Below are 24,128 nucleotides of genomic sequence, written 5' to 3' on the forward strand. Positions count from 1 at the left end.
CCCCCCCCCCAGCCCCCCCAAATCCCCCATTTCCCCCTCGCGACCCCCCCCAAGTCCCCTCGGATCCCATCCCCCACCCCTCCGCCACCCTCCCGGCCCCCCCCGCCCCGCGCCCCTCCCCCAAACCGCCCCAAATCCCCCCCGATCGCCCCCAAATCTCCCCCCGAACCCCTCCCCCCCCTCCCCCCCTCACGGCCCCCCCCCCTTCCCCCCCTCGCCCCCCCCCCGCCCCGCCCCCCCCCGCCCGTCGCCGCCGATGACGCACCGCCCGCGCCGCGCGGCCGCCGCTGGCGCCCCGCCCCTTCCGGCGGCGCTCCGCCCCCTCTCTATGGTTCCTCCCCATATCCTCTCTATGGGCTCCTCCCTTCCACTTCCGGTGACGCTCTAGCTCGGTCCTCCAACGCCTCTTCGCGCTGCTGGCGCCCAAATCCTCTACGGAGGATGCATCAAAACTGCTCCAGGCACCCCAAAATGTCCCTCCTGCCCCGCCGCTGGGGGGTCTCGGTGGCGCCGTTCTCCCTAAACCACCCCCACGGAGCTTTCGTCTCTATGGTGGCAGCAGCGGAAGTGGCGGCGTGAGGGAGGGGCGGGGCTTCCGGTTCGGCGCGCGGCGCCCGGGGGGGGGGGCAGCGGCGGCGCGATGGAGGTGAGGGGGGGGCGAGCGTGAGGGGAAAAGAGGGGGAAAATGGGGAAAAAGCGGGGAAAAACGGGTCTGGGTGTGGGTTGCGGTGAGGGGGGCGAGTTTGAGGCGGAAAAAATGGAGGCTTGGGAGGCTTCGGGGGAGGAGGGGCAAATGTGAGGGGAAAAGGGGGAAAAAAAGGAGGGATTTGGGTCTCTGGGGGGCTTTGGGGTGAGGGGGGAGTGTGAGGGGAAAAAATGGGGGGAAAGGGGGAAAGGAAGGCGGGGAAAGGAGTTTGGGGGGCGAGAGGCGAGTGTGAGGGAGAAGGGGGCGAAAATGGGGGGAAATGGGAAAAAAAGGGGTCTGGGGGTTTGGTGTGAGGGGAAAAAGGGGGCGAAAATGGGGGGAAATGGGAAAAAAAGGGGTCTGGGGGTTTGGTGTGAGGGGAAAAGGGGGCGAAAATGGGGGGAAATGGGAAAAAAAGGGGTCTGGGGGAGTTTTGGTGTGAGGGGAAAAGGAGGGGAGGTGGGGGTAAAGGTGGGAAAAGGGAGGAAAAAAGGAAAAGTGGAGAAAAAAGGAGAAAGAAAAAGCAAAAAGTGGAGAAAGATCAGAAAAGCGGGGAACACTGAAAGAGAAAGGGGGGGAAAGAGGGGAAAAAAGAGGGAAAAAGTGACAAAATCGCTGGAAAAGGGGGAAAAAAAGGAGGGGAAGTGGGGGTAAAGGTGGGAAAAGGGAGAAAAAAGGGAAAAAGGAGGAAAAAAGGGAAAAGCAGAGGAAGAAGGAGAAAGAAAAATGGAAAGATGGAGGAAGATGAGAAAAGCGGGGAACAGCAAAAGGGGGAAAAGAGGGCGGAAAGGGGGAAAAAAAGGGAAAAAAGAGAGAAAAAGTGACAAAATGGCTGGAAAAGGGGGGAAAAAAGGAGGGATTTGGGTCTCTGGGGGGCTTTGGGGTGAGAGGGGAGTGTGAGGGGAAAAAATGGGGGGAGAAGGGAGAAAAAGGGGTCTGGGGGTTTGGTGTGAGGGGAAAAGGGGGCGAAAATGGGGGGAAATGGGAAAAAAAGGGGTCTGGGGGTTTGGTGTGAGGGGAAAAGGGGGCGAAAATGGGGGGAAATGGGAAAAAAAGGGGTCTGGGGGTTTGGTGTGAGGGGAAAAGGGGGCGAAAATGGGGGGAAATGGGAAAAAAAGGGGTCTGGGGGTTTGGTGTGAGGGGAAAAGGGGGCGAAAATGGGGGGAAATGGGAAAAAAAGGGGTCTGGGGGGTTTGGTGTGAGGGGAAAAGGGGGCGAAAATGGGGGGAAATGGGAAAAAAAGGGGTCTGGGGGTTTGGTGTGAGGGGAAAAGGGGGGGAGGTGGGGGTAAAGGTGGGAAAAGGGAGAGAAAAAGGAAAAGTGGAGAAAAAAGGAAAAAGAAAAATGGAAAAGTGGAGAAAGATGAGAAAAGTGGGGAACACTGAAAGAGAAAGGGGGGAAAAGAGGGGAAAAAAGAGGGAAAAAGTGACAAAATCGCTGGAAAAGGGGAAAAAAAGGAGGGGAAGTGGGGGTAAAGGTGGGAAAAGGGAGAAAAAAGGGAAAAAGGAGGAAAAAAGGGAAAAGCAGAGGAAGAAGGAGAAAGAAAAATGGAAAGATGGAGGAAGATGAGAAAAGCGGGGAACAGCAAAAGGGGGAAAAGAGGGCGGAAAGGGGGAAAAAAAGGGAAAAAAGAGAGAAAAAGTGACAAAATGGCTGGAAAAGGGGGAAAAAAAGGAGGGATTTGGGTCTCTGGGGGGCTTTGGGGTGAGAGGGGAGTGTGAGGGGAAAAAATGGGGGGAAAGGGGGAAAGGAAGGCGGGGAAAGGAGTTTGGGGGGCGAGGGGCGAGTGTGAGGGGGAGAAGGGAGAAAAAGGGGTCTGGGGGTTTGGTGTGAGGGGAAAAGGGGGCGAAAATGGGGGGAAATGGGAAAAAAAAGGGTCTGGGGGTTTGGTGTGAGGGGAAAAGGGGGCGAAAATGGGGGGAAATGGGAAAAAAAGGGGTCTGGGGGTTTGGTGTGAGGGGAAAAGGGGGCGAAAATGGGGGGAGAAGGGAGAAAAAGGGGTCTGGGGGTTTGTTGTGAGGGGAAAAGGGGGCGAAAATGGGGGGAAATGGGAAAAAAAGGGGTCTGGGGGTTTGGTGTGAGGGGAAAAGGGGGCGAAAATGGGGGGAAATGGGAAAAAAAGGGGTCTGGGGGTTTGGTGTGAGGGGAAAAGGGGGCGAAAATGGGGGGAAATGGGAAAAAAAGGGGTCTGGGGGTTTGGTGTGAGGGGAAAAGGGGGCGAAAATGGGGGGAAATGGGAAAAAAAGGGGTCTGGGGGTTTGGTGTGAGGGGAAAAGGGGGCGAAAATGGGGGGAAATGGGAAAAAAAGGGGTCTGGGGGTTTGGTGTGAGGGGAAAAGGGGGCGAAAATGGGGGGAAATGGGAAAAAAAGGGGTCTGGGGGTTTGGTGTGAGGGGAAAAGGGGGCGAAAATGGGGGGAAATGGGAAAAAAAGGGGTCTGGGGTTTGGTGTGAGGGGAAAAGGGGGCGAAAATGGGGGGAAATGGGAAAAAAAGGGGTCTGGGGGTTTGGTGTGAGGGGAAAAGGGGGCGAAAATGGGGGGAAATGGGAAAAAAAGGGGTCTGGGGGTTTGGTGTGAGGGGAAAAGGGGGCGAAAATGGGGGGAAATGGGAAAAAAAGGGGTCTGGGGGTTTGGGTGTGAGGGGAAAAGGGGGCGAAAATGGGGGGAAATGGGAAAAAAAGGGGTCTGGGGGTTTGGTGTGAGGGGAAAAGGGGGCGAAAATGGGGGGAAATGGGAAAAAAAGGGGTCTGGGGGAGTTTTGGTGTGAGGGGAATAGGGGGGGAGGTGGGGGTAAAGGTGGGAAAAGGGAGAAAAAAAGGAAAAGTGGAGAAAAAAGGAGAAAGAAAAAGCGAAAAGTGGAGAAAGATCAGAAAAGTGGGGAACACTGAAAGAGAAAGGGGGGAAAAGAGGGGAAAAAAGAGGGAAAAAGTGACAAAATCGCTGGAAAAGGGGGAAAAAAAGGAGGGGAAGTGGGGGTAAAGGTGGGAAAAGGGAGAAAAAAGGGAAAAAGGAGGAAAAAAGGGAAAAGCGGAGGAAGAAGGAGAAAGAAAAATGGAAAGATGGAGGAAGATGAGAAAAGCGGGGAACAGCGAAAGGGGGAAAAGAGGGCGGAAAGGGGGAAAAAAAGGGAAAAAAGAGAGAAAAAGTGACAAAATGGCTGGAAAAGGGGGGAAAAAAGGAGGGATTTGGGTCTCTGGGGGGCTTTGGGGTGAGAGGGGAGTGTGAGGGGAAAAAATGGGGGGAGAAGGGAGAAAAAGGGGTCTGGGGGTTTGGTGTGAGGGGAAAAGGGGGCGAAAATGGGGGGAAATGGGAAAAAAAGGGGTCTGGGGGTTTGGTGTGAGGGGAAAAGGGGGCGAAAATGGGGGGAAATGGGAAAAAAAGGGGTCTGGGGGAGTTTTGGTGTGAGGGGAAAAGGGGGCGAAAATGGGGGGAAATGGGAAAAAAAGGGGTCTGGGGGTTTGGGTGTGAGGGGAAAAGGGGGCGAAAATGGGGGGAAATGGGAAAAAAAGGGGTCTGGGGGTTTGGTGTGAGGGGAAAAGGGGGCGAAAATGGGGGGAAATGGGAAAAAAAGGGGTCTGGGGGTTTGGGTGTGAGGGGAAAAGGGGGCGAAAATGGGGGGAAATGGGAAAAAAAGGGGTCTGGGGGTTTGGTGTGAGGGGAAAAGGGGGCGAAAATGGGGGGAAATGGGAAAAAAAGGGGTCTGGGGGTTTGGTGTGAGGGGAAAAGGGGGCGAAAATGGGGGGAAATGGGAAAAAAAGGGGTCTGGGGGTTTGGGTGTGAGGGGAAAAGGGGGCGAAAATGGGGGGAAATGGGAAAAAAGGGGTTGGGGGAGTTTTGGTGTGAGGGGAAAAGGGGGGGAGGTGGGGGTAAAGGTGGGAAGAGTTGAGAAAAGAGGGAAAAGCGGAGAAAGATGAGAAAGAAAAATGGAAAGATGGAGGAAGATGAGAAAAGCGGGGAACAGCGAAAGGGGGAAAAAAGGGCGGAAAGGGGGAAAAAAAGGGAAAAAAGAGGGAAAAAGTGACAAAATGGCTGGAAAAGGGGGAAAAAAAGGAGGGATTTGGGTCTGATTTTCCAAAATCCCTGCAGTTCCCGGGAGGCAGCGACAACTACCTGGCCATCACCGGCGCCTCGCACCCCTTCCTGAGCGGGGCCGAGGTGAGAGCCCCGGGAGGGGCGAAAATGGGGCAAAAACGGGGCAAAAACGGGAAAATCCCGCCCGGGGAGCTCCGAAGGCGACGGGGGAGGAGGAAAATTCGGGGGGAACCGGGCGGGATGAGGGGGAGATGCGGGAAGAGGCCGGAAAGCTGCGGGGAAGAGGGGGGAGGTGGGGAAAAATTGGGGGGAAAAGAGGTGAAGTTTTGCAGGTTGGAGGAAAATTGAGGGGAAATTCTCGAAAATGGAGAAAAAAACGAGGTAAAACGAGGTAAAACAGCAAAAAAAACTCGGCTGGAATTCCCTAAAAAGGGAATGACGAGTGTGGGTTGTTCTAGAACGGATAAAAGCAGCACTGAGCTGTCCCAAAGTGGGGAAAAACGGCCCTAAAATGCCCGTTTTTAGGTAAAAACGGCGCTGGAATGGTTTAAAATAAATAGAAGTGGGAATAGAATAAAGCGGAACAGAGAAAAATGGTTCTGAGGAGCAAATCTGGGGGGAAAAAAGGACAATTTGGGTCTTTCCCCGCTTTTTTAGGGTGAAAGACGCCGACTTTGGGTGTTTCCCTTCTGGTTTGGGGTTGAAATGATCCCATTTGGGGTTTTGCCCCGGTTTTGGGGTCAAAGAAGCGGATATTTGGTGTCAAAAGAGGAAATTTTGGGGGTGAAACGACCCGGTTTGAGGTCTTCCCCCTGTTTTGGGGGTGAAATGATGGAATTCCAGGTGTGTCCCCAATTTTTGAGGTCAAAAGAGCCGATTTTGGGGTGAAATGATGGAATTCCTATCTCTGGGGTCAAAAGAGCCGGGTTTGGGGGTCACGTGATGGAATTCCAGGTGTTCCCCGTATTTTTGGGGTGAAAAGAGCCAGTTTTGGGGTCAAAGGATGGAATTCCAGGTGTTCACCCTATTTTTGGGGTCAAAAGAGCCGATTTTCGGGGTCAAACGATGGAATTCCCCTTTCTGGGCTCAGAAGAGCCGATTTTCGGGGTCAAACGATGGAATTCCCATTTCTGGGCTCAGAAGAGCCGATTTTTGGGGTCAAACGATGGAATTCCCATTTCTGGGCTCAGAAGAGCCAATTTTTGGGGTCAAATGATGGAATTCCCATTTCTGGGCTCAGAAGAGCCGGGTTTGGGGGTCAAACGATGGAATTCCCCTTTCTGGGCTCAAAAGAGCCAATTTTTGGGGTCAAACGATGGAATTCCCATTTCTGGGCTCAGAAGAGCCAATTTTTGGGGGTCAAACAATGGAATTCCCATTTCTGGGCTCAGAAGAGCCAATTTTTGGGGTCAAACGATGGAATTCCCATTTCTGGGCTCAGAAGAGCCGATTTTTGGGGTCAAACGATGGAATTCCCATTTCTGGGCTCAAAAGAGCCAATTTTTGGGGTCAAACGATGGAATTCCCCTTTCTGGGCTCAGAAGAGCCAATTTTTGGGGTCAAATGATGGAATTCCCATTTCTGGGCTCAGAAGAGCCGGGTTTGGGGGTCAAACGATGGAATTCCCATTTCTGGGCTCAGAAGAGCCAATTTTTGGGGTCAAATGATGGAATTCCCATTTCTGGGCTCAGAAGAGCCGGTTTTTGGGGTCAAACGATGGAATTCCCATTTCTGGGCTCAGAAGAGCCAATTTTTGGGGTCAAACCATGGAATTCCCATTTCTGGGCTCAGAAGAGCCGGGTTTGGGGGTCAAATGATGGAATTCCCATTTCTGGGCTCAGAAGAGCCGGGTTTGGGGGTCAAATGATGGAATTCCCCTTTTTGGGCTCAGAAGAGCCGATTTTTGGGGTCAACGATGGAATTCCCATTTCTGGGCTCAGAAGAGCCAATTTTTGGGGTCAAATGATGGAATTCCCATTTCTGGGCTCAGAAGAGCCGGTTTTTGGGGTCAAACGATGGAATTCCCATTTCTGGGCTCAGAAGAGCCGGGTTTGGGGGTCAAACGATGGAATTCCCATTTCTGGGCTCAGAAGAGCCAATTTTTGGGGTCAAATGCTGGAATTCCCATTTCTGGGCTCAGAAGAGCCGGTTTTTGGGGTCAAACGATGGAATTCCCATTTCTGGGCTCAGAAGAGCCGGGTTTGGGGGTCAAACGATGGAATTCCCATTTCTGGGCTCAGAAGAGCCAATTTTTGGGGTCAAATGATGGAATTCCCATTTCTGGGCTCAGAAGAGCCGATTTTTGGGGTCAAACGATGGAATTCCCGTTTCTGGGCTCAGAAGAGCCAATTTTTGGGGTCAAACGATGGAATTCCCATTTCTGGGCTCAGAAGAGCCAATTTTTGGGGTCAAACCATGGAATTCCCATTTCTGGGCTCAGAAGAGCCGGGTTTGGGGGTCAAATGATGGAATTCCCCTTTTTGGGCTCAGAAGAGCCGATTTTTGGGGTCAACGATGGAATTCCCATTTCTGGGCTCAGAAGAGCCAATTTTTGGGGTCAAATGATGGAATTCCCATTTCTGGGCTCAGAAGAGCCGGTTTTTGGGGTCAAACGATGGAATTCCCATTTCTGGGCTCAGAAGAGCCGGGTTTGGGGGTCAAACGATGGAATTCCCATTTCTGGGCTCAGAAGAGCCAATTTTTGGGGTCAAATGCTGGAATTCCCATTTCTGGGCTCAGAAGAGCCGGTTTTTGGGGTCAAACGATGGAATTCCCATTTCTGGGCTCAAAAGAGCCAATTTTTGGGGTCAAATTCTGGAATTCCCATTTCTGGGCTCAATAGAGCCAATTTTTGGGGGTCAAACGATGGAATTCCCATTTCTGGGCTCAGAAGAGCCGGGTTTGGGGGTCAAATGGCGCAATCCCAGCTGTGTCCTCTCCCCCCCCGCCCCCGTTTTTGGGGCGAAAGAAGCCGATTTCGGGTGTTTTCCCCCCCCGCAGACGTTCCACACGCCCAGCCTGGGCGACGAGGAGTTTGAGATCCCGCCCATCCCGCTGGACTCGGACCCCTCGCTGGCCGTGGTCGGACACTTCGAGGACCTGCCCGAGCCCGGGGGGCCCCCGGAGCCGCCCTTCGCCCCTGCCCCGTACGGCGTGGCCGGCCTGGAGCTGCCCGTGGGGCTCCCGCCGGGCATCATGGAGCAGGGCGGGGGGCTACTCAACATGGTGAGGGGGCTACTCGGCATGGTGAGGGGGATGGCAATGAAATGGGGCAGGGGGCTAGTCAACATGGTGAGGGGGCAACCCCGAAATGGGGTGGGGGGCTACTCAGGATGGTGAGGGGGTGGCAACGGAATGGGGCAGGGGGCTACTCAACATGGTGAGGGGGCTACTCGGCATGGTGAGGGGGATGGCAACGGAATGGGGGGGATGGCAACGAAATGGGGCAGGGGGGCTACTCAACATGGTGAGGGGGCTACTCAACATGGTGAGGGGGTGGCAACGAAATCGGGGATGGCAACAAAACGGGGCGGGGGGCTACTCAATATGGTGAGGGGGCTACTCAACATGGTGAGGGGGTGGCAACGAAATGGGGGGGATGGCAATGGAATGGGGGGAATGGCAACGGAATGGGGGGGAATGGCCCTAAAATGGGGAGAAACGGCTTCAAAATGGGGGGGAATGGCCACAGAATGGGGGGAATGGGCCCGAAATCGCAGGGAATGGGCCCAAAATGGGGAGAAACGGCCTCAAAATGGGGAGGAATGGCAACAAAATGGGGGGGGGGGGGGGGCGATCACTGGGATTTTGGGCCAATCACTGGGATTTTTGGAGTGCAGTCACTGGGATTTTGGGGCCAGTCACTGGGATTTTGAGGCCAATCACTGGGATTTTTGGGGCCAATCCCTGGGATTTTTGGGGCCAATCACTGGGATTTTGGGGCCAATCACTGGGATTTTTGGGGCCAATCACTGGGATTTTGGGGCCAGTCCCTGGGATTTTGGGGCCAGTCCCTGGGATTTTTGGGGCCAATCACTGGGATTTTGGGGCCAATCACTGGGATTTTTTTGGGGCCAATCACTGGGATTTTGGGGCCAGTCACTGGGATTTTGGGGCCAGTCCCTGGGATTTTTATGGGATAATAAATGACAGTTTTGGGGTGCAGTCCCTGGGATTTTGGGGCCAATCACTGGGATTTTGGGGCCAATCACTGGGATTTTGGGGCCAATCACTGGGATTTTTTTGGGCCAATCACTGGGATTTTGGGGCCAATCCCTGGGATTTTTGGGGCCAGTCCCTGGGATTTTTATGGGATAATAAATGACAGTTTTGGGGTGCAGTCACTGGGATTTTGGGGCCAATCACTGGGATTTTTGGGGCCAATCCCTGGGATTTTTTGGGGCCAGTCACTGGGATTTTGGGGCCAATCACTGGGATTTTTGGGGCCAATCACTGGGATTTTGGGGCCAGTCCCTGGGATTTTGGGGCCAGTCCCTGGGATTTTTGGGGCCAATCACTGGGATTTTTTTGGGCCAATCACTGGGATTTTGGGGCCAATCACTGGGATTTTTTTGGGGCCAATCACTGGGATTTTTTTGGGGCCAATCACTGGGATTTTGGGGCCAATCCCTGGGATTTTTATGGGATAATAAATGACAGTTTTGGGGTGCAGTCCCTGGGATTTTGGAGCCAATCACTGGGATTTTTGGGGCCAATCCCTGGGATTTTTATGGGATAATAAATGACAGTTTTGGGGTGCAGTCACTGGGATTTTTGGGGCCGATCACTGGGATTTTTTTGGGGCCAATCCCTGGGATTTTTTTGGGCCAATCACTGGGATTTTGGGGCCAATCACTGGGATTTTTTTTGGGGCCAGTCACTGGGATTTTTTTGGGCCAATCACTGGGATTTTGGGGCCAATCACTGGGATTTTGGGGTCGATCACTGGGATTTTGGGGCCAATCCCTGGGATTTTTTTTGGGCCAATCACTGGGATTTTGGGGTTGATCACTGGGATTTTTTTGGGGCCAATCACTGGGATTTTGGGGCCAGTCACTGGGATTTTGGGGCCAATCACTGGGATTTTTATGGGATAATAAATGACAGTTTTGGGGTGCAGTCACTGGGATTTTGGGGCCAATCACTGGGATTTTGGGGCCAATCACTGGGATTTTTTTGGGGCCAATCACTGGGATTTTGGGGTCGATCACTGGGATTTTGGGGCCAGTCCCTGGGATTTTTTTGGGGCCAATCACTGGGATTTTGGGGCCAATCACTGGGATTTTGGGGCCAGTCACTGGGATTTTTATGGGATAATAAATGACAGTTTTGGGGTGCAGTCACTGGGATTTTGGGGCCAATCACTGGGATTTTGGGGCCAATCACTGGGATTTTTGGGGCCAATCACTGGGATTTTGGGGCCAGTCACTGGGATTTTGGGGCCAATCACTGGGATTTTGGGGTTGATCACTGGGATTTTGGGGCCAATCACTGGGATTTTTGGGGGCCAATCACTGGGATTTTGGGGCCAATCACTGGGATTTTTGGGGCCAATCACTGGGATTTTGGGGCCAATCACTGGGATTTTTGGGGCCAATCCCTGGGATTTTTTGGGGCCAGTCACTGGGATTTTGGGGCCAATCACTGGGATTTTGGGGTCGATCACTGGGATTTTTGGGGCCAATCACTGGGATTTTTGGGGCCAATCCCTGGGATTTTTGGGGCCAATCACTGGGATTTTGGGGCCAATCACTGGGATTTTTGGGGCCAATCACTGGGATTTTGGGGCCAGTCCCTGGGATTTTGGGGCCAGTCCCTGGGATTTTTGGGGCCAATCACTGGGATTTTTTTGGGCCAATCACTGGGATTTTGGGGCCAATCACTGGGATTTTTTTGGGGCCAATCCCTGGGATTTTTGGGGCCAGTCACTGGGATTTTGGGGCCAATCACTGGGATTTTGGGGTTGATCACTGGGATTTTTGGGGCCAATCCCTGGGATTTTTGGGGCCAATCACTGGGATTTTGGGGCCAATCACTGGGATTTTGGGGCCAATCACTGGGATTTTGGGGCCAGTCACTGGGATTTTTGGGGCCAATCACTGGGATTTTGGGGCCAATCACTGGGATTTTGGGGCCAGTCACTGGGATTTTGGGGCCAATCACTGGGATTTTGGGGTCGATCCCTGGGATTTTTTTGGGGCCAATCACTGGGATTTTGGGGCCAATCACTGGGATTTTGGGGCCAGTCACTGGGATTTTTATGGGATAATAAATGACAGTTTTGGGGTGCAGTCACTGGGATTTTGGGGCCAATCACTGGGATTTTTTTGGGGTCGATCACTGGGATTTTTGGGGCCAATCACTGGGATTTTTGGGGCCAATCACTGGGATTTTGGGGCCAGTCCCTGAGATTTTTATGGGATAATAAATGACAGTTTTGGGGTGCAGTCCCTGGGATTTTGGGGCCAATCACTGGGATTTTGGGGTTCAACTGCTGCTTTTGGGGTGCAGTCCCTGGGATTTTTGGGTGCAATCCATGCGATTTCGGGGTGCAATCCCTTCGATTTCGGGGTGCAATCCCTGCAATTTCGGGGTGCAATCCCTGGGATTTCGGGGTGCAATCCCTGGGATTTCGGGGTACAATCCCTGGAATTTCGGGTTACAATCCCTGCCTTTCAGGGTGCAATCCCTGGATTTTGGGGTGCAATCCCTGCCTTTCAGGGTACAATCCCTGCAATTTCGGGGTGCAATCCCTGCCTTTCGGGGTGCAATCCCTGCCTTTCAGGGTGCAATCCCTGCAATTTCAGGGTGCAATCCCTGCCTTTTGGGGTACAATCCCTGCAATTTCAGGGTGCAATCCCTGCTATTTCGGGGTACAATCCCTGCAATTTCAGGGTGCAATCCCCGGAATTTCGGGGTGCAATCCCTGCAATTTCGGGGTGCAATCCCTGCAATTTCGGGGTGCAATCCCTGCTTTTCGGGCCTGTCCCCGCAGGAGCTGGAGCCGCCCATGGCGTCGCAGTTCGGCCCCGCGGCCCCGGTGACCATCGAGGTCCCTCTGGGGGCCCTGAGCCCGGGGGCGCTGCTGGGCCCGCCCGGGGCACTGACCACCATTGACCAGTCGGAGCTGAGCTCGCAACTGGGGCTGGGGCTGGGCGGGGCCGCGGCCACGCCCCCCGGCCCCGCCCCCGGCCCCGCCCCGGCCCCGCCCAGCCCCGAGCGGGGGCTGTCCCCGGCCCCCTCCCCCGCGGGGTCTCTGCAGGACGAGGAGCTCGAGGATTTCCGCAGGGTGAGCTGAGAGAATCCCCCCAAAAAACCTGGGAATGTCCCCCAAACTTAAAGTTTTCAGTTTCCATTTGTGTTTTTAGTTTTTGGTTAAATTCTGGTTGATCCTCTTGTTTTTATTTCTTTAGATTTTAGTTATTTTTGCTTGATTTTACAACGTTCTTCTGTCAGTTCCGCATTTGCTGCTTGCTCTTTCCTCAATTTTTTCTCGTTTTTCCTGAAATTCCCTTTTTTTTTTTAAAACTTCACATTTTTTCACTTTGGCGTTTTCTTGGTTTACAATTTTTTTCTCCCAAAATGTTCCCCAATCTTTGTTGTGAAGTTTTTCCAAACCTAGGAAGATTTTCTTAGATCTTCTTCGAATTCTAAACTTTTTTCTCAAAATCCTCCTGAACTTTAAAATTTCGCTCTGAGATTTTAAATTGTTCGGTTTTTCTGTGCGGTTTTTTTTCAAATCTTCACATTTGATCCTTGAATAATTCCTAATGTGTGTTTTTCTTGAAATCTTCCCATTTCATCCTCGAATCATCGTTAATTTTAACTTTTCCTCCACAAATCCGTTTAAACCTTGAAATATCTTCCCAAACCTTTCCTAAATCTTCAATCCCTCCATCAAAACTCCCCCAAACCCCACAATCCCCCTCCCAAAACTCCCCCCAAAATCTCACAACTCCCGATTTTTCCACACCTCCCCCTTCTCCAGCCGCCTGCGGCCGCTCCGTCCCCGCCGGCCCCGGTGGCCCCGGTGCCCCCCGTGGTGGCCACGCCGGCGGCCGAGGCGCCGCGCCGGCCGAAGCCGCCCAAGAAGGCCAAGAAGAAGAAGGACCCCAACGAGCCGCAGAAGCCGGTGTCGGCCTACGCGCTCTTCTTCCGCGACACCCAGGCCGCCATCAAGGGCCAGAACCCCAACGCCACCTTCGGAGAAGTCTCCAAGATCGTGGCTTCCATGTGGGACTCGCTGGGCGAGGAGCAGAAGCAGGTGGGGCCACGGGAACGGGGCCAAAAACGGCAGGTTTGGGACAGGAGACGGCGGCCGGGTTGGGAGAGGCCGGAGGTTGGGGAGGGAGCGGAAAGGTTGGGGAGGGAGAAGGGAAATTGGGGATGGGAGAAGGTGAAAATGAAGAGGGAAGCCAAAAATTGGGGTGGGAAGCCAAAACTGGGGTGGGAGAAGGAAGATTTGGGTGGGAGAAGGAAGATTTGGGTGGGAGAAGGTGAAAGTGAACAAGGATGCCAGGAATTGGGGAGGGAGAAGGAAAATTGGGGTGGGAGAAGGAAGATTTGGGTGGGAGAAGGTGAAAATGAAGAGGGAAGCCAAAAATTGGGGAGGGAAGCCAAAATTGGGGTGGGAGAAGGAAGATTTGGGTGGGAGAAGGAAGATTTGGGTGGGAGAAGGAAGATTTGGGTGGGAGAAAGTGAAAGTGAACAAGGATGCCAGGAATTGGGGAGGGAGAAGGAAAATTGGGGTGGGAGAAGGAAGATTTGGGTGGGAGAAGGTGAAAAGGAAGAGGGAAGCCAAAAATTGGGGGGGGAAGCCAAAATTGGGGTGGGAGAAGGAAGATTTGGGTGGGAGAAGGAAGATTTGGGTGGGAGAAGGTGAAAGATGGGGAGGAAGGTGAAGATTGAGGAGAAAAAACGAAGATTTGGGTGGGAGAAGTCAAAAATTGAGGTGGGAGAAGGTGAAAATGAAGAGGGAAGCCAAAAATTGGGGTGGGAAGCCAAAATTGGGGTGGGAGAAGGAAGATTTGGGTGGGAGAAGGTGAAAGTGAACAAGGATGCCAAGAATTGGGGAGGGAGAAGGAAAATTGGGGTGGGAGAAGGAAGATTGGGGTGGGAGAAGGAAGATTTGGGTGGGAGAAGGTGAAAATGAAGAGGGAAGCCAAAAATTGGGGAGGGAAGCCAAAATTGGGGTGGGAGAAGGAAGATTTGGGTGGGAAAAGGTGAAAGTGAACAAGGATGCCAAGAATTGGGATGGGGAAGCCAAAATTGGGTGGGAGAAGGAAGATTTGGGTGGGAGAAAGTGAAAGTGAACAAGGATGCCAGGAATTGGGGAGGGAGAAGGAAAATTGGGGTGGGAGAAGGAAGATTTGGGTGGGAGAAGGAAGATTTGGGTGGGAGAAGGAAGATTTGGGTGGGAGAAGGTGAAAAGGAAGAGGGAAGCCAAAAATTGGGGGGGGAAGCCAAAATTGGGGTGGGAGAAGGAAGATTTGGGTGGGAGAAGGTGAAAGTGAACAAGGATGCCAAGAATTGGGATGGGGAAGCCAAAATCGGGTGGGAGAAGGAAGATTTGGGTGGGAGAAGGTGAAAATGAAGAGGGAAGCCAAAAATTGGGGGGGGAAGCCAAAATTGGGGTGGGAGAAGGAAGATTTGGGTGGGAGAAGGTGAAAGATGGGGAGGAAGGTGAAGATTGAGGAGAAAAAACAAAGATTTGGGTGGGAGAAGCTGAAAATTGAGGTGGGAGAAGGTAAAATTGAACAAGGATGCCAAGAATTGGGATGGGGAAGCCAAAATTGGGATGGGAGAAGGAAGATTTGGGTGGGAGAAGGCGAAAGTGAACAAGGATGCCAAGAATTGGGGAGGGAGAAGGAAAATTGGGGTGGGAGAAGGGAAATTGGGGGTGGGAGAAGGTGAAAATGAAGAGGGAAGCCAAAAATTGGGGAGGGAAGCCAAAATTGGGGTGGGAGAAGGAAGATTTGGGTGGGAGAAGGAAGATTTGGGTGGGAGAAAGTGAAAGTGAACAAGGATGCCAAGAATTGGGGAGGGAGAAGGAAAATTGGGGTGGGAGAAGGAAGATTTGGGTGGGAGAAGGAAGATTTGGGTGGGAGAAGGTGAAAGATGGGGAGGAAGGTGAAGATTGAGGAGAAAAAACGAAGATTTGGGTGGGAGAAGTCAAAAATTGAGGTGGGAGAAGGTGAAAGTGAAGAGGGAAACCAAAAATAGGGGAGAGAAACCAAAATTGGGGTGGGAGAAGGCGAATTTGGGAGGGAATGTGAAAATTTGGGTGGGGAAGCTCGAAAACGGGGAGTGAAGGCGAAAGTTTGGGTGGAAAAAGGCAAAAATCGGGGGGGGAACTCAAAATTCGGCAGGGGATTTAAGAACTGGGGAGGGAAGCTGGAAATTTGGGGCTGAGAATACCAAAATTGGGGCGGTTGAGGTGGAGGAACGTCAAGGTTGGGGGCCAAGGAGGGTGGAGAACCCAAATTGAGCTGGATGAACCGAAAATCCACGAAAAATTAAAAATAGGGAGAAAAAGGATCTTAGAACTGGGGGGAAGACCCCAAAATTGGGGGGTTTGGGGGTGGAGGTTGAGGAACGTCGACGCTGAGGAGCGTCAACGTTGAACGTCAAGGAACGAAGGGTTTGGAGACCCCAAAATTGGGTGGAAGAGCCCAAAACCCGCCAAGAATTCAAGACGTGGAGGAAAACAGTCTCGAAATCGGGCGAGACCGTGAGATTTTGGGGTTTTCCCCCCCAAAACTGGAGGGTTTGGTGGAGTTTGAGGAACATCAACGTTGAGGAGCATCAACCAAGAGCTTGGAGATGCCCCCCCCCAAAATCGGGCTGGATGACCCCAAAACTGCCTGGAAACGGAAGCCACGGACGTGGGGCATCCCAAATTTGGAGGGGACCCCCTCAGGAGTTCGGGACAGCCGCAAAAATTCCCAGAAATTCCCAAAAATTCCCGTTCTTCCCCCGTTTCTCCAGGTCTACAAGCGCAAGACGGAGGCGGCCAAGAAGGAATATCTGAAAGCGCTCACGGCCTACAAGGCGACCCTGGTACCCCAAAATCCCGGGGTGGGGAGAGGGGGCAGGAATGGGGGAGGGGCCCTAAAATCGGGAGGGGGGGTGACCCCAAAAATGGGTGGGACCCCAAAAATGGGTGGGATCCCGAAACGGGCGATTCTAAAATTGGGTGATTCTCAAATTAAGGGATTTTTTTTTAATTGGGTGACCCCAAAAATGGGTGGGATCCCAAAACTGGGCAATTCTAAAATCGGGTGATTCTCAAATTAAGGGATTTTTTTAAATTGGGTGACCCCAAAAACCGGTGAGACCCCAAAAATGGGTGAGACCCCAAAAATGGGTGGGATCCCGAAACGGGTGATTCTAAAATTGGGTGGTTCTCAAATTAAGGGATTTTTTTTAAATTGGGTGACCCCAAAAACGGGTGGGACCCCAAAAACCGGTGAGACCCCAAAAATGGGTGAGACTCCAAAAATGGATGGGACCCCAAAAATGAGCGATTCTAAAATTGGGTGATTCTCAAATTAAGGGATTTTTTTAAATTGGGTGACCCCAAAAACCAGTGGGACCCCAAAACGGGCGATTCTAAAATTGGGTGATTCACAAATTAAGGGATTTTTGAATTGGGTGACCCCAAAAACCGGTGGGACCCCAAAAACGGGCGATTCTAAAATCGGGTGATTCTCAAATTATGGCATTTTTTTAAATTGGGTGACCCCAAAAACCGGTGGGACTCCAAAACTGGGTGAGACCCCAAAAATGGGTGGGACCCCAAAAATGGGTGGGACCCCAAAAATGAGCGATTCTAAAATTGGGTGATTCTCAAATTAGGGGATTTTTTTTAAATTGGGTGACCCCAAAAACCGGTGGGACCCCAAAAACCGGTGAGACCCCAAAAACGGGTGGGACCCCAAAAACGGGCGATTCTAAAATTGGGTGATTCACTAATTAAGGGATTTTTTTAATTGGGTGACCCCAAAAACGGGTGGGACCCCAAAACAGGCGATTCTAAAATTGGGTGATTCACTAATTAAGGGATTTTTTTAATTGGGTGACCCCAAAAACCGGTGGGACCCCAAAAACGGGTGGGACCCCAAAAACGGGTGGGACCCCAAAAATGGGTGAGACTCCAAAAACCAGGGGGGACCCTAAAAATGGGTGGGACCCCAAAAATGGGTGAGACTCCAAAAACCAGGGGGGACCCTAAAAATGGGTAGGACCCCGAAAACGGGCGATTCTAAAATCGGGTGATTCTCAAATTATGGCATTTTTTTTAATTGGGTGACCCCAAAAACCGGTGGGACCCCAAAAATGGGTGGGACCCCAAAAACGGGTGGGACCCCAAAACGGGCGATTCTAAAATTGGGTGATTCTCAAATTAAGGGATTTTTTTAAATTGGGTGACCCCAAAAACCGGTGGGACCCCAAAACTGGGTGGGACCCCAAAAACCGGTGAGACCCCAAAAATGGGTGGGACCCCAAAAATGGGTGGGACCCCAAAAATGGGTGAGACTCCAAAAACCAGGGGGGACCCTAAAAATGGGTGGGACCCCAAAAACGGGTGGGACCCCAAAAACAGGCGATTCTAAAATCGGGTGATTCTCAAATTATGGCATTTTTTTAAATTGGGTGACCCCAAAAACCGGTGGGACCCCAAAACTGGGTGGGACCCCAAAAACGGGCGATTCCAAAATTGGGTGATTCTCAAATTAAGGGATTTTTTTAATTGGGTGACCCCAAAAACCGGTGGGACCCCAAAAATGAGCGATTCTAAAATTGGGTGATTCACTAATTAAGGGATTTTTTTAATTGGGTGACCCCAAAAACCGGTGGGACCCCAAAAACTGGTGGGACCCCAAAAATGAGAGATTCTAAAATTGGGTGATTCACTAATTAAGAGATTTTTTTAATTGGGTGACCCCAAAAACCGGTGGGACCCCAAAACTGGGCAATTCTAAAATCGGGTGATTCTCAAATTAAGGGATTTTTTTAAATTGGGTGACCCCAAAAACCGGTGGGACCCCAAAAACCGGTGGGACCCCAAAAACGGGTGGGACCCCAAAAACGGGCGATTCTAAAATTGGGTGATTCTCAAATTAAGGGATTTTTTTAAATTGGGTGACCCCAAAAACCAGTGGGACCCCAAAAACCGGTGGGACCCCAAAAACGGGTGGGACCCCAAAAACGGGTGGGACCCCAAAACGGGCGATTCTAAAATTGGGTGATTCAATAATTAAGGGATTTTTTTTAATTGGGTGACCCCAAAAACCGGTGGGACCCCAAAAACGGGTGGGACCCCAAAAATGGGTGGGACCCCAAAAACGGGCGATTCCAAAATTGGGTGATTCACTAATTAAGGGATTTTTGAATTGGGTGACCCCAAAAACCGGTGGGACCCCAAAAACGGGTGAGACCCCAAAAACGGGTGGGACCCCAAAAATGGGTGGGACCCCAAAAATGAGCGATTCTAAAATTGGGTGATTCTCAAATTAGGGGATTTTTTTTTAATTGGGTGACCCCAAAAACGGGTGGGACCCCAAAAACCGGTGAGACCCCAAAAATGGGTGGGACCCCAAAAACGGGCGATTCTAAAATTGGGTGATTCACTAATTAAGGGATTTTTTTTAATTGGGTGACCCCAAAAACCGGTGGGACCCCAAAACTGGGTGGGACCCCAAAAACGGGCGATTCCAAAATTGGGTGATTCTCAAATTAAGGGATTTTTTTAATTGGGTGACCCCAAAAACCGGTGGGACCCCAAAAACGGGCGATTCTAAAATTGGGTGATTCACTAATTAAGGGATTTTTTTAATTGGGTGACCCCAAAAACGGGTGGGACTCCAAAACTGGATGGGACCCCAGAAATGGGTGAGACTCCAAAAATGGGTGGGACCCCAAAAATGAGCGATTCTAAAATCGGGTGATTCACAAATTAAGGGATTTTTGAATTGGGTGACCCCAAAAACCGGTGGGACCCCAAAAACCGGTGGGACCCCAAAAATGGGTGGGACCCCAAAAACCGGGTGGGACCCCAAAACTGGGCAATTCTAAAATCGGGTGATTCTCAAATTAAGGGATTTTTTTTAATTGGGTGACCCCAAAAACCGATGGGACCCCAAAAACCGGTGGGACCCCAAAACTGGGTGAGACCCCAAAAATGGGTGGGACCCCAAAAATGGGTGGGACCCCAAAAATGAGCGATTCTAAAATTGGGTGATTCTCAAATTAGGGGATTTTTTTAATTGGGTGACCCCAAAAACCGGTGGGACCCCAAAAACCGGTGGGACCCCAAAAACGGGTGGGACCCCAAAAACGGGCGATTCTAAAATTGGGTGATTCACTAATTAAGGGATTTTTTTAATTGGGTGACCCCAAAAACGGGTGGGACCCCGAAACTGGGTGGGACCCCAAAAATGGGTGAGACTCCAAAAATGGGTGGGACCCCAAAAATGAGCGATTCTAAAATTGGGTGATTCACTAATTAAAAGATTTTTTTAATTGGGTGACCCCAAAAATGGGTGGGACCCCAAAAACGGGTGGGACCCCAAAAATGGGTGGGACCCCAAAAATGAGCAATTCTAAAATTGGGTGATTCTCAAATTAGGGGATTTTTTTAATTGGGTGACCCCAAAAACCGATGGGACCCCAAAAACCGGTGGGACCCCAAAACTGGGTGGGACCCCAAAAATGGGTGGGACCCCAAAAACGGGCGATTCTAAAATCGGGTGATTCTCAAATTATGGCATTTTTTTAAATTGGGTGACCCCAAAAACCAGTGGGACCCCAAAAACCGGTGAGACCCCAAAACCGGGCAATTCTAAAATCGGGTGATTCTCAAATTACACCATTTTTTTAAATTGGATGACCCCAAAAATCTCCAAATTTGGTTCCTCTAAACCCAGCCTGTTTTAAAACCAGGCGGGGGGGGCCCTGACTCCACAAAAACAGGACCCCCAAAACCAGGAGAAATCGCCCTAAATTACCTTTTTTTTCCTCTTTTTTTTCTCTTTTTCCTCATTTTTCTTCTCCAGACCTCCACGGACACCCCGGAGCCCGACCCCTCCCCCACCCCTCCCCCCCCCTCCACCACCGCCCCTCCCCCCGCCTCCCCTCCCCCCCCCACCCCCTCCCCCCCCTCTGCACCCACCCCCCCCCAGCCCACCCCAGCCCCTCCCCCTCCGGCCATCACCAAAATCCTCATCCCCAAGCAGATGTTGCCCCCCAATTTGGGGGGTACCGCCGGGGGTCCGGCGGCGGCGGCGGCGGGTGGGGGCGGCGGCGTGGTCACGGTGATCCCGGCCGCCGTGGTCACTTCGGCCAGGCCGGCCGCTCCGGCCGCGGCTCCCCGGTCGGTGCTGGCCGCCGCCGCGGCCGCCGCGTTGCCGCGCCTGCAGCCCCCGCCCCTGCAGCAGATGCCCCCCCAGAACGCCGGCGGCGCCGCTCCCCCGAACCCCCCGCCCCAAATCGCCGTGCTGCACCCGCCGCCGCCCCCTCCCCCGCTGCAGGCCATGCAGGCCCCCCCCAAAATCCGCAACCCCCCCCCGCTGCACATCAAAATCCTCCCCCCCCTGCACATCCTGCCCCCTCAAGCCCCCCTGCCCCAAAACCAGAGCCCTGCCCCAAATCCTTCCCCCGGCGTCGGCGCGGGGGTTCCGGCGAGCGTCCCGGGAACCACCCAAAGCCAGGAGGACGTGGAGATGATCGGGGGAGACGTGGTGCCCGAGGTGAGGGGGTGGGAGGGGGTTTGGGGGGTCCTGGGAGGGACAGAAAGGGGTTTGGGAAGGGATAAAAGGGGTTTGGGGGGTCCTGGAAGGGACAAAAAGGGGTTTGGGGGGGGCTGGGAGGGATTTGGGGGGTCTTGGAAGGGACAAGAAGGGGTCTGGGGGGTCCTGGAAGGGACAAAAAGGGCTTTGGGGGGGGGGTTGGGAGGGGGTTTGGGGGTCCTGGAAGGGACAAAAAGGGCTTTGGGGGGGGGCTGGGAGGGGGTTTGGGGGTCCTGGAAGGGACAAAAGGGGTTTGGGGGGTCCTGGAAGTGACAAAAAGGGGTTTGGGGGGTCCTGGAAGGGACAAAAAGGGGTTTGGGGGGGATAGGAGGGGGTTTGGGGGGTCCTGGAAGGGACAAAAAGGGGTTTGGGGGGGCTGGGAGGGACAAAAAGGGGTTTGGGGGAGCTGGGAGGGGGTTTGGGGGGTCCTGGAAGGGACAGAAAGGGGTTTGGGGGGGGATAGGAGGGGGTTTGGGGGGTCCTGGAAGGGACAAAAGGGGTTTGGGGGGTCCTGGAAGGGACAAAAAGGGGTTTGGGGGGGGATAGGAGGGGGTTTGGGGGGTCCTGGAAGGGACAAAAAGGGGTTTGGGGGGTCCTGGGAGGGACAGAAAGGGGTTTGGGAGGGGATAAAAGGGGGTTGGGGGGTCCTGGAAGGGACAAAAAGGGGTTTGGGGGGGGATAGGAGGGGGTTTGGGGGGTCCTGGAAGGGACCAAAAGGGGTTTGGGGGGTCCTGGAAGTGACAAAAAGGGGTTTGGGGGGGGCTGGGAGGGATTTGGGGGGTCTTGGAAGGGACAAAAAGGGGTTTGGGGGGTCCTGGAAGGGACAAAAAGGGGTTTGGGGGGTCCTGGAAGGGACAAAAAGGGGTTTGGGGGGGATAGGAGGGGGTTTGGGGGGTCCTGGAAGGGACAAAAAGGGGTTTGGGGGGGCTGGGAGGGACAAAAAGGGGTTTGGGGGAGCTGGGAGGGGGTTTGGGGGGTCCTGGAAGGGACAGAAAGGGGTTTGGGGGGGGATAGGAGGGGGTTTGGGGGGTCCTGGAAGGGACAAAAGGGGTTTGGGGGGTCCTGGAAGGGACAAAAAGGGGTTTGGGGGGGGATAGGAGGGGGTTTGGGGGGTCCTGGAAGGGACAAAAAGGGGTTTGGGGGGTCCTGGGAGGGACAGAAAGGGGTTTGGGAGGGGATAAAAGGGGGTTGGGGGGTCCTGGAAGGGACAAAAAGGGGTTTGGGGGGGGATAGGAGGGGGTTTGGGGGGTCCTGGAAGGGACCAAAAGGGGTTTGGGGGGTCCTGGAAGTGACAAAAAGGGGTTTGGGGGGGGCTGGGAGGGATTTGGGGGGTCTTGGAAGGGACAAAAAGGGGTTTGGGGGGTCCTGGAAGGGACCAAAAGGGGTTTGGGGGGGATAGGAGGGGGTTTGGGGGTCCTGTGAGGGACAGAAAGGGGTTTGGGAGGGGATAAAAGGGGTTTGGGGGGTCCTGGAAGTGACAAGAAGGGGTTTGGGGGGTCCTGGAAGTGACAAGAAGGGGTTTGGGGGGGGATAGGAGGGGGTTTGGGGGGTCCTGGGAGGGACAAAAAGGGGTTTGGGGGGTCCTGGAAGGGACAAAAAGGGGTTTGGGGGGTCCTGGAAGGGACAAAAAGGGGTTTGGGGGGGGCTGGGAGGGATTTGGGGGGTCCTGGAAGTGACAAAAAGGGGTTTGGGGGGGGATAGGAGGGGGTTTGGGGGGTCCTGGAAGGGACAGAAAGGGGTTTGGGGGGGATAGGAGGGGGTTTGGGGGTCCTGGAAGGGACAGAAAGGGGTTTGGGGGGTCCTGGAAGGAACAAAAAGGGGTTTGGGGGGGGCTGGGAGGGACCAAAAGGGGTTTGGGGGGGGCTGGGAGGGATTTGGGGGGTCCTGGAAGGGACAAAAAGGGGTTTGGGGGGGGCTGGGAGGGATTTGGGGGGTCTTGGAAGGGACAAAAAGGGGTTTGGGGGGGGATAGGAGGGGGTTTGGGGGTCCTGGAAGGGACAAAAAGGGGTTTGGGGGGGGATAGGAGGGGGTTTGGGGGTCCTGGAAGGGACAAAAAGGGGTTTGGGGGAGCTGGGAGGGGGTTTGGGGGGTCCTGGAAGGGACAAAAAGGGGTTTGGGGGAGCTGGGAGGGGGTTTGGGGGGTCCTGGAAGGGACAAAAAGGGGTTTGGGGGGTCCTGGGAGGGACAAAAAGGGGTTTGGGGGGGATAGGAGGGGGTTTGGGGGGTCCTGGAAGGGACAAAAAGGGGTTTGGGGGGTCCTGGAAGGGACAAAAAGGGGTTTGGGGGGTCCTGGAAGGGACCAAAAGGGGTTTGGGGGGGGCTGGGAGGGATTTGGGGGGTCCTGGAAGTGACAAGAAGGGGTTTGGGGGGGATAGGAGGGGGTTTGGGGGTCCTGGAAGGGACAAAAAGGGGTTTGGGGGGTCCTGGAAGGGGACTGAAGAGAACTTGGGGGGGGTTTGGGGGAGGTTTTGGGGGGACCCAGGTGGGTTTGGGGGCTCCTGAGAGGATTTGGAGGGGGCACGGGTGGGTTTAAGTCCCGAACACTTCAAACCCCATTGATTTTTTTGTAAGTTTTGTGTTCGAAACGCACAAAACCTCCACTTTTTCATCGCTTTAAGCCCAAACCGCAAAAACTCCACCTTCTTTTTACCAATTTCACCTCCGAAACACCTCAAATTCCAGGACTTTTCACCCAAATTCCCACCCGAACCCCACACCCCCCGACTTCCGCAACACGCTCCTCGTTCCCCGAAAACCCCAAAAGCGCCGTTTTTCTCCCCAAAGGTGGAGTCCCCCCCGCAGGTGGAGCTGGTGGCCGAGTCCCCGGTGGCGGCCGAGTCGCCGCGGAGCCGCTGCGTCCGCGCCGGCTGCGAGAACCCGCCGGTGGCCAGCGGCGACTGGGACGAGGAGTTCTGCAGCAGCGAGTGCCTGGTCCGCCACTGCCGGTGAGATTTTGGGGCGATTCCGCCCAATTTCGGGATTCCCAGCGGAAACCCGGTGTCTTTTTTACCAAAATCCCCCGTTTTCTCGCCGTTTTAGGGACGTTTTCCTGGCTTGGCTCGCCGCCCGCAACGCCGGGAACAGCGTGGTCTTCGTCAAGTGAGGCGATGCCAAAAATTTGGGGGAGTTTGGGATGAGTTTTGGGGTCCCCCCCCGACGGAATTTGGGGTGGCCACGGTGGAATTGGGGACGGTTGGCATTAAAGGGGCGGTGGAGGAGTTGGTTTGGTGTGGTTTTTGGTTTTTTTGAGGAGTTTCGCCCCAAAAACGGCGTGTGAACGATGGGTGGTTCCAAGAATCTTATTTCAGTCTCCAAAAAATGCTCTTTTTGACCCAAAAAAATCCCACTCGGATCTCAGAAGTTGCGTTGGAATCCCAAAAATTGATCTTGGTACCTCAATAAAAATCCCTTTTAAGCCCCAAAAACCCACTTTGAACCCAAAAAACCCCATTTGAATTCAGGGAATCATTTTCATACCCCAAAACTTCCCATTAAACTCCCAAAATACCCCTTGAACCCCAAAAATCACCTCTACACCTCAAAATTCCCCAAAAACGTCCCCCAAAACCTCCTTTAAACCCCTCAAAATCCCCTTTGATCCCCAAAAATCCATCTTTGTACCCC

The 24,128-nt window shown here is 53.4% G+C and overlaps 1 protein-coding gene across 1 annotated transcript; it reads left to right on the plus strand.

The window, feature by feature from the left end:
• Positions 1-610: 610 nt before the first annotated feature.
• On the plus strand, positions 611-23,758 carry TOX4 (TOX high mobility group box family member 4). Its single transcript, XM_082299514.1, has 9 exons — positions 611-646; positions 4,771-4,839; positions 7,717-7,941; positions 11,711-12,004; positions 12,704-12,979; positions 15,703-15,774; positions 19,773-20,465; positions 23,289-23,449; positions 23,544-23,758. The coding sequence occupies exons 1-9, from the start codon at positions 641-643 to the stop codon at positions 23,605-23,607; spliced, it is 1,860 nt and encodes a 619-aa protein (XP_082155640.1). The 5' UTR covers positions 611-640; the 3' UTR covers positions 23,608-23,758.
• The last annotated feature ends 370 nt before the right edge of the window (positions 23,759-24,128 follow it).

This window comes from Coloeus monedula (genome assembly GCF_965178545.1).
Source record: "Coloeus monedula genome assembly, chromosome: 32".
NCBI classification, from domain to species: Eukaryota; Metazoa; Chordata; class Aves; order Passeriformes; family Corvidae; genus Coloeus; species Coloeus monedula.

Bases quoted from the DNA above. Each gene is read 5' to 3' on its own strand.
- TOX4 (XM_082299514.1), top strand. The intron at 4,840-7,716 runs GTGAGAGCCCCG...CCCCCCCCGCAG, and splicing joins CCTTCCTGAGCGGGGCCGAG to ACGTTCCACACGCCCAGCCT. The intron at 7,942-11,710 runs GTGAGGGGGCTA...CTGTCCCCGCAG, and splicing joins GCGGGGGGCTACTCAACATG to GAGCTGGAGCCGCCCATGGC.